This window comes from Lycorma delicatula, chromosome 3, assembly GCF_047948215.1.
Source record: "Lycorma delicatula isolate Av1 chromosome 3, ASM4794821v1, whole genome shotgun sequence".
NCBI classification, from domain to species: Eukaryota; Metazoa; Arthropoda; class Insecta; order Hemiptera; family Fulgoridae; genus Lycorma; species Lycorma delicatula.
This window is the reverse complement of record NC_134457.1, coordinates 48,095,244-48,109,424: the sequence shown is the minus strand read 5'-3', so window position 1 is coordinate 48,109,424 and position 14,181 is coordinate 48,095,244. Positions and strand designations below refer to the sequence as shown.

The 14,181-nt window shown below is 31.1% G+C and overlaps 1 protein-coding gene across 3 annotated transcripts in view; it reads right to left on the bottom strand.

Moving 5' to 3' along the window:
- LOC142321567 (ras-GEF domain-containing family member 1B-like) overlaps positions 1-14,181 on the bottom strand; it is a 651,166-nt gene that overhangs the window by 422,140 nt on the left and 214,845 nt on the right. For all 3 annotated transcript variants that reach the window (XM_075359758.1, XM_075359760.1, XM_075359757.1), the window contains exon 2: positions 8,976-9,021. Coding sequence is in view for 1 of the 3 variants with exons in the window: in XM_075359757.1 (XP_075215872.1) it covers positions 8,976-9,021 (46 nt within the window). In the remaining 2 variants the exon portion in view is untranslated. The remainder of the gene's footprint in view (positions 1-8,975; positions 9,022-14,181) is intronic.

Sequence of the window (14,181 nt, the reverse complement as noted above, 5' to 3'; positions counted from 1 at the left end):
CCGAAGCGATTAGGAATTACTATGCTCTAAAATAGGTCTTATTCTCCGAAGGAACGTATAAAAATTCAGTGTAAATAAATTGAGATAATTTTTATTATTTGCTAAGCAGAGAGAGAAATTTTAACTCCTGTGTTAGTCAAACTCAAGTAATATCAGCTTTTTATTTGTCAGTATTAGATAAATAATAATGTCCGAACTTTCGTGCGAATAACCTAAATGATGTATGAATTTATAGAACCAATAAAGCAGTTTTTATTGTTTATCTTTTTAAACAATTGATAACAAACAACCTTGGGTATTGCGTATAGTTTATCAGTTAACATTATTATTTTAATAACACGAATATTTTACTAGTTTGAATTAGGTTAATTTATAAATGACTAGAATAGGTTTCCAGATAATATAATTTATTTAAATTATCTTTTTATACGTTTGCAAAAAATGTTTAAAGTTTTACCCTTATTTCCGAGTGCGAATGTAGGTTTCATGCTATCTAGAAAATTTTTAACATTGTAAATTATATATATATAAAATTATATTTATATTTAATGTAGAAACCTACATTCGCACTCAGAAATATCGAAAAAAAACATATACACAGTGTTAACAAAGTGTGGGTATTCTTAAATAATTTTTCAACAGTTACGTAAAAAAATATTTTTACGTAATCTTTTAATAAGATACGTAAAAAAATCAGTATTAGCAAATGATCCTACCTCAATTTATTTTTATATATGAAACAATCTCACTAAGGATTAGTTTCTAGGACAGGATTCTTTATTTATTCTAAATAATTACATTATTTGCATTACATTATTATTGCACATTAATTACATGTAAAAAAATATCAAGTACCTTTCAAAAAAAAAAAAAAACATTTAAAATTGAAATTAAGTCACGGATAAGCTTAATGAGAAGGGAATAAATTCGTACTTTTTTCGTTGACTGTACCACCTTTTGTAAAACTAACTTCTACATTAAAGGTAAAAGGAAAGTTAAGAATAAGCTACAAAAAATTAACCTGTACCTAATTGAAACCGAAGAACTCTTCAGTTATTTCTTGTTATCCCTCTCACTCACTCTCTCTCTCTCTCCCTCCCGTTTTTAAGCTTATTATTCTTTACTGTCACATCCCAGCTAAACCTCTACACTTTCAGAACCTTATAACTTGGTAAATTAAAAAATTCATTCAATCTAGTGTATATTCTACAGTACCTTTGAATCAAGCTAATTTTTTCAATCCACCGATTTTTTTTAGACTAGCCTTGTAAGGTTAGCCGGTCCTTTGAAATGGAGATTTATTCGTATCTTTTATCCGTGATTTATTCGTATTAAATTCGTTGAAACTTATCAGTAGTTTCAAATAAAAAAACCTTTTACACCAAGACACTTAAAGTACAGTAAAAAAAAGCTGTATTGTGGGATACTAAAGTGGGTTGCTTTGCCTTATAATTTTAACTCTTTTTTTTGTGTTTTTGCGTAGTTCTGCGTAAGAAGTCCAACTTTTCATTTCTGATGCCCTCATTTCGCAGTCAGAAACGCACTTTATACGTTCGATTGACGAGTAGACCCTACACACAACTATCAAGTTTCATCTCGCTCACCACTGAGCGAGTTGAAACTTGCTCTGTGTGCAAGTTTCAACTTGCATTAAGTGCTGTCAGTCACAAGCATAAGTGCGTATGAAAAATACACCACTGGTACTCAAGGTTTGTTGATGACCTTAAATTGTGTGTGACTCAAGAACGATGCAATCAATCTTCATCAGATTTTCATATGCACAACTTCAGTATATACTACACCATATCTAAATTTCAATGAAACTGATCGAGTAGTTTTGGAGATTTTCGGGCCACCAGATTTCATACGTGAACGGTATTTTCGTACTCCTCATACCTCAAAATGTTGATTCATTTTCAGCCTCCACAATGTGACCGAAAGAATACCGAAAACTGAGGTTATGTTACCTACTGTTGAATTTAAATTGAACGTAACTCAGGAACGACTCAACCAATTTGCATCAAATTTTCACATGCACAACTCCGGATACACTGGTACAACATATCTAAATTTCAATGAAACTGATCGAGTAGTTTTGGAGATTTTCGGGCCACCAGATTTCATACGTGAACGGTATTTTCGTACTCCTCATACCTCAAAATGTTGATTCATTTTCAGCCTCCACAATGTGACCGAAAGAATACCGAAAACTGAGGTTATGTTACCTACTGTTGAATTTAAATTGAACGTAACTCAGGAACGACTCAACCAATTTGCATCAAATTTTCACATGCACAACTCCGGATACACTGGTACAACATATCTAAATTTCAATGACTTGATTAATTAGAGATTTTCTAGCTACAGAATTTTATACATAGGCCTATATATATAAGGAAAATATATTTTAAGTGAATGGTATTTTTATACTTATCATGCCTCAAAACGTAAAGAAAGTTCAATTTCACACCCAAATCGCAACGTGCGACCAAAAGGTAATACCGTACTTTTCTTCGAAAAGTTGGTAAAAAGTTCTTATTAGTTTTTATTCTGTTTTTTCTTTCTTACTACTTCTATGGTTATTGTTTTCTAATTAGTCACTGGCGTGTTATTAATTCCAATAAAACAAATTAAATAAAAATACGAGTAAAAAACTAACAACATAGTAACTGTTTTTTATTTTTAATTTTTGCAAAATTGTTGCCACCAGCCACTAGTATGTTGAATCAACTGATTTTTTTATGATTTTTTTTTAGAGTGATAAAATATTAATTTCAAATTTACATACATGAAGGTCATTCAATAAAGACATAAATAGCTGTGGAGGCAAAAAAGTTGATAACAGGATTATGATACTTTCAGATCAGTAAGTTGATAATCCTGTGATGACTTTTGGTCAGATGTTTGATTAAAATTATTTTGTTTATAATCTCAAAATTTCTTTTTACGATGGCGAGTTCTCTTGAACTTTACGAATTAGTTGAACAGCGTTCAGTGATCCGTATTTGCTCTCCGAAGGTAATAAACCCGTTAAACTTTATTCTAGTATGATCACACAATTCAGGACAAAGTTGTGTGAACCGCAGACATTTTTACAAATGAATAGAAACATTTAAAGACGGTGGAACTTCAGTGACTGACGAGTACCGTTTTGGACGTCCAGCTGAAGTTTCAACTCCAGCGCTTGAAACTCTTTGCGAGTTTCAAGCGCGATCTCCATCCAAGAAGATCGACGGATTACAGTTGAGATTACAAATGAAAAATTACAAGTACGTGTGGTCACAGTTCATAAAATTATCAGCGACGAACTTAAGTACCACAAAACAGGCGCAAGTTCGGTTTCAAGAGAATCGACAGATTACCATAAGGAGACAAGACGTTGCACATGCAAAGAGCTGAAAGAATGGTATCTCCAGGAAGTGATGCTTTTTTACACCGTTCTCTAACCTGTGATGGGAGATGAATTCATCATTACGAATCGGATTCAATAAAAAAAAAGTATCATGGAAGCATACAAGTTCACCTGTAAAGAAGAAACTCCGAACCCGACCACAGCAGGAAAAATCATGATAACAATGTTTTGAGGTGCAAAAGGTCCAGTTTTTGTCGATTTTCTTTAAGATCAGCGAATAATAAACAGCGCATATTACTGTGACATGCTTATCAACAAAGTGAAAGCTTGATTATAAAGTAATTCTGGACGTTTTCTCAACGCCTTGGATCTTAGCGCAAAGGTATCATTCTGCTTCACGATAACGCCCGGCCTACACAGCTAAGACAAGTTGAGAATCCATCGACAAATTGGACTGGGACGTAAGTATTACCTCACCCTCTATTCAGTCCTAACTTGGCCCCAACGGACTTCCACTTGTTTCTTACACTCTAAGCACTACGTGGTAAGAAGTTTGATGGCAATAACGACGTCAAAGAAAATGTACCAAATTGGCTCTGACGTCAAGACAGAATGTTTTTGCAGCAGGCATAAATAAGCTGATTCAGAGATAGGACAAGTGAACTAATGTTGCTGGAAATTATGTTGAAAAGTGAAAAAGCTGTCACATTGGTTAAATAAACCAATGCTTATTAATTATTTTATAATTTTTTAATTTTCCAAGAATAAAATTATGAACATTTTATTAATCCGTGTACAACACGATAAATCCGGATTTAGCAAAAGTTGAAATACATTTAAATTATTTACTATTTGTGAAGTTTTTATTTCTGTTAACGGACTACACTAAGCACCATACAACTTCGTGCGTGACTACTAGACATGTTACTGTGTGTAAAAAAAGCCAGTATAAAATTTTAATTACACCATTAGAACCATCAATTTTTTATAGTAAAATATATAAAATGAGACTTAAAATTTAGATAGGCATAAAAAAATAATCGACGACGATAAAATTTTTATATTGCACTTTATTCATCTAAGTTTTATTTATCAATCTGTCAAGTATTAGTTTGATTAAGCGATTTTTTAAACTACCATGGCATTTTATTGAAAAGAAAGCATTCCAGGATGTGATTTTCAATCCATAAAAGTAGTATAAATGTCACGCGTCTCCATCATTTTACTTAATTTCAAATTATTTTAGTCGAATTCATGCTGCACTGACAATTCCAAAGTTATCTTTATCGCTAAACTCTCTTCAGATACCGGAATGCGCTTCTTTGTTAAAAAAAAAAAAATCGTTTGGAATAAAATTAAACAGTACTGTTTTGTTTTCAAGAACTTTAATAAAACGCTAACCACGTGATAATTAAATATTATTGTTACATATATTCCCATCTGAAGAATAATATCATTTCTTTGGCTCCATCAAGAAGTCGTACGAAATTTTAAGATACAAAACGGGCTGTCAGATCATCGTTTATGAATTATGTAAATCATTATTTACTTAACAAATTAAATATGTTAACACACTTTGTGTTTAAGTTTATGAATGTTCAATTATTGCTAAAAAGAACATGAAAAAAATATTTCTAAATCTCTTCGATATTCGATCAGTTCATTGTATAAAGGCAATTCAAAATAAAATCTTGAACATAATTCTTTTATAGTTATTTTCTATGAAAGGATCTTTGAAAACAGCATGTATTGTATAGTTAAATTAATAAGAAAAGTATAGATGATCGTTGAAAAATATTTCGACTAGAAGGTTTGGATTGATTTTGTATGCAGTCTTATATACAAACGGGTTTAAAAAAATAGAGTTTGTTTAAGCAATAAATTTGTAGTGAAGAGCAATGATAAAATTGTTCAAAATTTTGAACAGATTAAGATTTTTTCATTGTACAGACGACCAATAGGATAGTCAGCGCCCCTCAATATAAATAAAAAAAATTGTATTTTCTGCAGCATACTCACATACAATTTTATTAATTCCTTATAGAATGTTATGCTCATGTATTAAAAAAAATTACAAAAACATAAAGCAGCACAATAATTCGGAGCACATATTTTTACATACGTTTATTTTGTAAATAATTGGGGACATTAGCCCTTGGAGAAGGTTGGAGGGGGGCTAACTCAAATATATCAAATGGGAAATATACATGAGTTGTAGGATATACTCGTATAATTTTTAGTTGTCATAATATAATAATTTGTTTTAAATCAAAAATGGACTTTGTCGCGACTTCTCTCTTCCTATTGAAATATATTAATAGTCTAATCTAATCTTCAAATACAGAACTGTAACAAAAAGAAAATAAAAAATGAGAAATAAGGTTATAGATATCGCATAAGAAGTACGAAAGAAGACTGGAAAGTGGATGTCAATTAAACAGGTACAAATGAATATTTTTAACAAATAGGAAAAACCGGTTTAATGATATATTATTTACTAATTTGTAACACTTGAGAAATTTTTATTAAATTAATTTAACTCGATAAATCCTAGTAATTTAAAATGGTACTATTAACAAATACTTCTTTCGTAATATTTATACATTAAAAAAAACGAATGCAACATTTATATCGATTTACAAATAGGAAATAGTTTGAGTTAGGATAGAGAAACACAAGTAAATTGTACTAGTTGGCAGGTTTACTAGGCAGACAGGTGAGACGGTCGGTCACAAGGGCAAACGTCGGCAGCGAGTTTAGTTGTTGAATGGGGACAAAGAAAGAAACATTAAGTATTTCATTAAATAATAGTAATAATAGAGTTAATGGAATTCAGTAGCACATTTTTATGAGGACGACGGGGATGACTTTATAAAGAATAATTAGGTTGTGGTTTGATATTCAGACCAGGATGCGGAATTTAAAACAAGTGCAATTAAATATTTTCACGTGTATAGTAAAGACAATTTCTACTTAAAACTTAATGATTAGCCTCATTCTAAAAATTCTAAAAAAAAAACAACTGACAGCTGATGTACTTTTCCGTCATTTGCGTTGAGCTTAAAATTTAACTCTTCCTCAAATGGCGAAGCTGAAACTTCCTATTAGTCTACACTTTTATTTAATTATTTTTTCTTGCATTCTTATTACTGGGCGATTAAAAAAAAACTTCACAATTTTTAAAAGCATATAAAATTTTATTGAGATAATTTACAGATTCGGTAGAGGTTTCATTTCATAAAAAAAACACATCAAGTTTATCACCCAACATTCACTTTGATTCGATACTGCTTCCATTTGCAATGCGACATACATCCCACTTGAAGTCGATTTCATTCCAGACTGTAGCCAGCAAGTCGGGCGTACCTCTGCAGCTACGGCATTATTTCGAAGTCTTAGTTCAACAAGATCAGCAGGCAAAAGCGGTACATAAACCCGATCTTTATTGAAACCCTACAAGCAAAGGTCTAGCGGGGTCAAATCTGGGGAGCGAGGTGGCCATACAGTTGGATCTTCACGACCAATCAACCGACCTGGGAGTATCAAGAAAATCACGGAATTCTAGGCAGTAGTGAGGTGGTGTCCCGTCTTGCTGATAATGATATCCATCTTGGTCATCATCGTCTTACTGAGGAATTAGACAATTTTGATGCACGTCCAGATAAATGATATAATTCATGGTTGACTCCTGAAAGAAGAACGGGCCGTACAGTCTTTGTTTGCTTAGGACACAATAAAACACTGACTTCTGGCTACCACGAATGTGTTGTAAAGTTTAATGAGGGTTTTCGCTACTCCATATCGTCATTTATGGTGTTGACCTGCCACCTATGTGAAACTTTGACTCATCATTAAAAATTATATTGTCTAAAAATGTATCGATGTCTGCAATTCTATCCATCATTTCCACTCATAACTGCAACCGAGCAACTTTGTCATTCTCTGTAATGTATTGAACCACAGTTAGTTTGTATGGCTTTAAGAGCAATTCCGTGTTCCGAGTTCCGGCTCTGAGGATGGAGTCGCTGGGCACGACTTTGTCGGACCTGATGGCTTTGCCCTGGGAGTTAGAGGCAGGACAAGGAAATCAAGATTCTACCGGCGGGCCTGCCTGTTATGCCGGACTTACAGCCAGTAGGCGGGTGGGCTCGTTAGAGTAACGGACACTTCCCCGGACTGTGTTTATGCTTCACTTTAGTCCGGCCTGAGGGAGAAGCTGAAAAAAAAAGAAAAAAGAGTGCAATTACGTAACGCGTATTACGTTTACGTATTTGCAATTTAGAAAATAAAGTTTTGAAAAAGCCGAAAAGGGCAATAATTTTTATTTGGGCATAGACTTAAAAAACTAAAATGCAAAAAAAATTACTTAAGGGGATCGAAATTTTTTAATTTTATTTCAAATTAAGTTTTATTATTTTTTAAGTATATTTTACTAATTTTTTATTTGTTTTATCTTTATTTAAAATATGAGGACAGACCTATAAAAACGATTACAAGAAGAAAAGCAGTTCGCAAGAAATGCGATTAATCCGAAAACTTTACGTGAAAATTAGTTGGAAAATTACATTTTTACCTAAATTTTCAAATACTCTTTTTCAAAAATTCTTCGAATATACGAATGACATCTAGCTATGTATATATCATAATCCAATACTAACGATAAAAATAGATATATCCTTAAGTCATTTATGCAGACAATTTTTTATTTCGTAAAAATTTCTTTCAATTAATTTATTTTGAAAACAACTTGCTATGGGACCAACGTACGAGGAAAATCCTCTATTATAAACATATTCATTTACAATTTTAAAAATCTTAAAATAGAATTCAGAACCTCCTTTTTTGAAATCGGTTAATTACATTTATCACGTTAGGAACGGTTATGTGTGCTACTTCACAGATGAAGAAAGGAACGGCTGTTCCTTTCTAGTCTAGAGGAAGAAAACCGAGTGAAATTGATCTAAGCCGTGTCAAAAAATACAAAAATTAAATTTTCATTTTCCCACGTACCAGCTTGACGCAGGTTTCTGTGGTTAAGAAGGCTTCTGTGGTTGACGCAGGTTTAATTGAATTAAGAATATATTTTTTGCACTGTGTAAATAAGGACGCAGGTAATCCAATTTTTTACTTTTATAAATGAGTATTATTTATTTAAAAATTCATCATGGAATGGTTTTGTTTTCTTTTTTTTGAGAAAGAAAATCGTTTAATTTAATTTTAAATAAAGTTAATGCAAGATATTTGAATAAAATTGACAATTTGATAAAAATAACAATTTAACCATAATAAAAATTTTTCGTAAATCGAAATTATTTTGTGAAAATAAATAACGATATTGCTCTGATAAATAAGGATACTGCTATTTTTTAGGAATAAATTATTTATTTATTTTTATTACAGAAGTTTTTAACCATGATTTCCATATTTTGGAGTAAACGTCCTCAAGATGTCAAGAATCATTAATATGGAATGGTGTTTTTTTTAAAAATTGTATTATTGATAGCTCTCTTTTATATAGCCCCCTACTCTATATCAAAACCACCATAAAAGTAAGAAAGAAACTTACATAACCTGTAAGATGAGCTTATAAAAAATTTTAATTCATTTTAATATGACTACTTACATTTATACTGAAGTAAAGAACACCATCTGCTAAGTTTCCAGAGGATCTGTAAAAACCATACAAACATTTGAAAATCACATTGAATTAACAAGGTTTTAAAAAAATATTATTATTTTTATAAATTATTAATAAATGCTAACAATCATATGTTGTGAAAATTCATCTCATAATTTTTAAATTTATCATAAAACCTAGACAATACCAAAAAAGTTTATTTTAAAGAATAACCAGATTATTCTAGTCGATTATATTTATATTCCAACAGTACAAGGGAAGAAAAGGCCGAAATGTAGTAACCCGACTATACATACGTAATATCCCTTATTCACTCTGTCTCTCTTTTACGGGGAGAACATCGTGCATCTCGCACAAGTTCCTGTGCTGTACTAAAGATCGTGCGTGCTTACGATTTAGCAATACCGGGTCTGATCAAAAGGTTGCGGTTACTTGTTACAGCTGTAGAAGAGATTATTAAGGAAACTAGGTCCCTCCAAACAGAATTAAGAGATGAATTTTGAAAAATACGGGAGTAGTCAACGAAGAATAACAAGGAGGTGGTTTCATTAAATGTAGGCGGTACTGACAACAGAATGTCCTACGGTAAACTATTAAAATTTTTTTCAAATTTTAAACTATTAAAACTTTTTCAAAATTTTTAGCTTTTAAGTAAAAATGTGAATTTTTCATAATGTACAACATTTGTGTTCTGTTAAGCCAAAGTTTATAAATTTGCTGATATAACTTTCCTTTGGCTTCACGTATCGACTGATTATAATGTTATATTTTGCCTTACAATTACCGAAATAGAACTTTGATGCTGTATCAACCGAACTGAGCCAGGACAGCGTTGTACAAATTATCAAACTGTAATTTCATTTAACACAGAACGATCCAGGATTTTCATGAGAGGGATGTGGATCGGCTTCCCCCAAAACGGAGGAAACCAATTTTACTCTCGTATTGAATCCTAGAATCGTAAAAGAGGGAACGGAGATCGGGCTACCCGGACATCAACGTTCTCTATCATAAAAATCGTTGAAGTGTTTTATTTGTTGTAGGCGAACCGATTCCGTTCACAAATACTCTTATAGTAGAGTAACCGTTCTCAAGAATAAAAATACCGTGCAGTAATAAAGTTAGCATTCAGCCTTACAAATCAATTTTTTCACTGTTCTTTACAATGATAAGGAAGATTTTAAATAAAATAATATTTTTATAAATAGATAACGACTTTAATCGAAATCACACCACGTTTTACATTTGTATTTTTCGTATGATAATATTTTGAGACGCTGACTAGAACACGTACTATTAAGACATATAATTCTGTTGATTTAAAAAAAAATTAAAGTTAGAAGATTTTCGGATCTTGAGATTTAATTTACGTATGAAGTTAAAATTTTAATAGCTTTATTATTAATAGTTAGCAGTTTTCATCACTAGAGTACGTAAGCCTTTTATTTGGAATTCTTAGAATTACACGTTACACAGTACGATTACAGTTTCAGTAATTATTTACTCGCGTAATTCTGAACGGAGTACTACTTAGAGAAAATTAAGTGGAACATTAAATATCTAAATATACAAGTAAAGAAATGAGTAAAAATTTATTCTACTCTTGGAGTAAAATGCTGAGGTACGGAATCCAAGCCGTATTTAGAAGTCTCGTACAAAATCTCATAAAACTTCGTTCGATTCAGTCCGTAGATATCGTTGTAAAACGATATCAAAAGAAATAATATTAATATTAATTTAATCAAATAAAATAATGTAATCTAATTACATTAATTAATACAAAAATGTGACTTTTGGGTCCACAAATGCAAAAAATACAAGGGTTTTTTTGCTCTCCACCTCTAAAGGGTAGTTTGAATAAGTAAAGTTTATCAGAAACTGCCTTAGAAAATTAAAGGGAATTAAATTATGTGAAAAATCTAATTTACCATTTGAGATATACTGTAAGTACCCATTGAATTCAATCCCCTAGATTGAAAAATGGCATGTGACCAAAATAAAATGGCATAAATTCACCGTAACAGTAACTATCATACCAAATTTCATCCAACTCGGTCCATCTAATCCGCAGAATTAAGAAAAAAAGGCCAACATACATTGAAACGTACGTATACACATCCTTCCGGAATTTTCAATGCTAAAATAATGTTTTTAGATAGAACGTTATGAAACGTTTCGATGAGCTGATCGTGAATCTCAACTGGCAAGTTAACAGTTGCAGCAATGTTTTCATTAAATGGATTCAGTACCCATCTTTTCCAGAAATCATTTTTATCTTCCGGGAAATATCCCGCCAACTGAATTTTCGCTCACGCAAATGAATCTCCATGCTATCCAAACTGCGATGAATAATAGTGTCTTCATCCAAACTATTGTTAATATAATCGGAAACATATCTAATTTTTGCTTTGAAGGCAAATAATCCAGATATCCCCACGATAACCATCTGACTCCTGTATGGAAAAGAAGAGATTTTTTTTATTTTCGCCCATTTCAGTTTAGCAAACAGCATATTCTGTAATAGTCGACTTTTAATAAAATAAACCATTTTTACAGGTTTACACAGACTTTTTTTGAGATTTTCCGGCATATTTTTTTCTGGCAGGAGCATGCCTACCAGACTCGCTGCTTCTTTAAAATGTGTTCTGCTTGTTTACACCAAGCTCTTGGTATAAAACAATCTTTTAATTTTTTTTTTCAGAAATTCACTGTTCTTTCCTATTATCGCCTCTATACCATCACTACATACTGTAATACATTTTGTCCAACCTACGTTATAATTTTTAGTAACTTTACAAAAAAAAAACAAAAAGACATTGTCCTATTGGATGATCAGGTATTGATTTGCAATTGATCTGTCCCTTATCGCATTCATATTTTACAAAATATAAAAACTGAAAAATATCTGCCAAATCTGTTGATCCATCAAAATACTAAAACAATCACTTGAAATCACTTACTGAATTATCTGATCGCGAAGATCGGCAGCCAAGTAATTCATCGATTCGCCTTGTTACTGTGTCGTTAGAAAGCGGAATTTTTTTCAATTTTTTTGTTTCTTCCACGCCTATTAAAACCATATCAATTGCAGCAGACAATATGAGGCTTTGTGAGTTTGTATGGGGGTTTGGAAATTTCAGCTACTCTTAATGCTACGAAATAAGGTGCTTCAAGTGTACTTTTATCACTATGGTTTGACTTACAAATAGAAACTTGTTGCTTTCTCAAAGTATGTAATTTTCTTTCGAAAAATTCCAAGGGTTTGCTTTTATGATCCGGATTTTTATTTCCAAGTGTCGAATTAACTTTGTTGGTTTCATGCTTTCATCGGAGAGAACTTGAAAGGAAACAAAGCACTGTGGCTTTCCATCCAACGATATAAAACCATAATTTAAATAACTGTCATTATACAATCTTGTTTTTTTACCAATCGATTCACAGAATTTACATCCCTTACCCCGCTTTTATACTGCTGAGAGCATGACGTGTTCAAATATATTATAAGCATGTTTGAACATGGCGCCCTCACAACGAATATTACGCAAGCACATCAAATTACAATGAGCACACGTACTTATCATCGGAACCAGTAAATTGCTCGTGTTTATTCATTTCATTTATGCACGTTCATTAGCGTCGCTATTAACGCAACTAAATAGTTTTAACAGGGTTTAATTAGGTTGGGGTGTCGTGAAATATTCATTATATATTTTTTTCTTTACTTTTTATGTGTCGCGGAGCCAAAAAAGGTGAGAATCACTGTTCTACAATATAACTATACAACAGCGAAAGTAAATTTATTGCAGATTACGTCGTGATTGGGCATTATTTTGAAATAAAAGTGAAAAAATTTTATAAACACAAAAACGTAATTTGAATACGACAGAAATGGATTTAGGAATTAATGAAAATAAATGTAACAAATATTCGTAAAAACACACATACATAAACAGTATGAAAGAGAGAGCAAATGAGAGAAGGAAGTACTTTACTATCCTATGTAAATAGTGAAAAAATTATTAACTTCATATTGTATTTTTTAATAATCATCATGAGATGAGGATATAATATAATCTGTGCCGTACTGTGTAGCAGTAACAATACTGTAAGAAACTTTTTTAGTTTTCAATTTTAGTTCTGTACAATGTCAATAAGCGTACGAATAATTTCACTTCTAAACTAACAATAACCTCTTATGTTACTAGGTAATGGTATTTATTTTAGCACAGGCATTATTTTGGATCGGTATCTTTTGAGAAGAACAAAATAACAAGAAACATTTACGGAGGATAACAAAATATTTAAAGTTATTCGTCCTTGAAAACCCACTTAGTAATGCTATTCAAAACGTTTTTGCGGTTGGAGTTTCATTTTTCTTTTTCTTTTCTCATTTTCTGTACCGAGTCAGTAACAACATTAGTTTTTAATGTACTACTTTTACAACTATAAATCGAGTAAACAATAATTAAACAATGAATTTCAAATTTTTCAGTAGTAAATTTGTTTTGAAGATATAACTTTTATTCTCATAATTTTTTGTCTAATAATACACCGATAAATTTCACAATTTTATACGTAAATTAATATTTGTAGCCTATAAAAACGTTTTTAGTCAGATGCTATATTTTAATAGGAGGATTAAATCGTAACCCCGCAATAATTTTGGAATGTATTTTCGAAGATCTGGTCATGATTAATGATCAGCTAAAAAAGGTATTAAACCAATAAAAACATATTACATAATTTACTTAGGCTTAAAAATAAATTTTTATTTAAATCTTATTTCGTATAAAACTTATAAAAATTATATAATACATTAACTTACTGCACATTACAAATATACATTGTGCAATATTCATCTAGAGTATTCTTTATTTTCGTTAAAAGTATGTCATTTAGTTACTTATTTTTCAATCTAAGTTTAAAATTTCAGAAGGAACTATTTTAAATAGTTAATGTAATAAAAAATGGAGAAAAGGTTTAAGAATCGTTTACATAAAGTGAAGATTTAGAACTAAATGCGTATGTCGATTGTTAAACAATCATATTCAGCATTTGTAAAGGAAGTAGAAAAAATAATATAAATAAAAAAAATATTGCTCATCATGCTATGGAAAGATTCTACTTATATTTCTAAAATAATAAAAATTAATAATACAAGAAAAAATAATATAAACTCGCTACAGGCAGT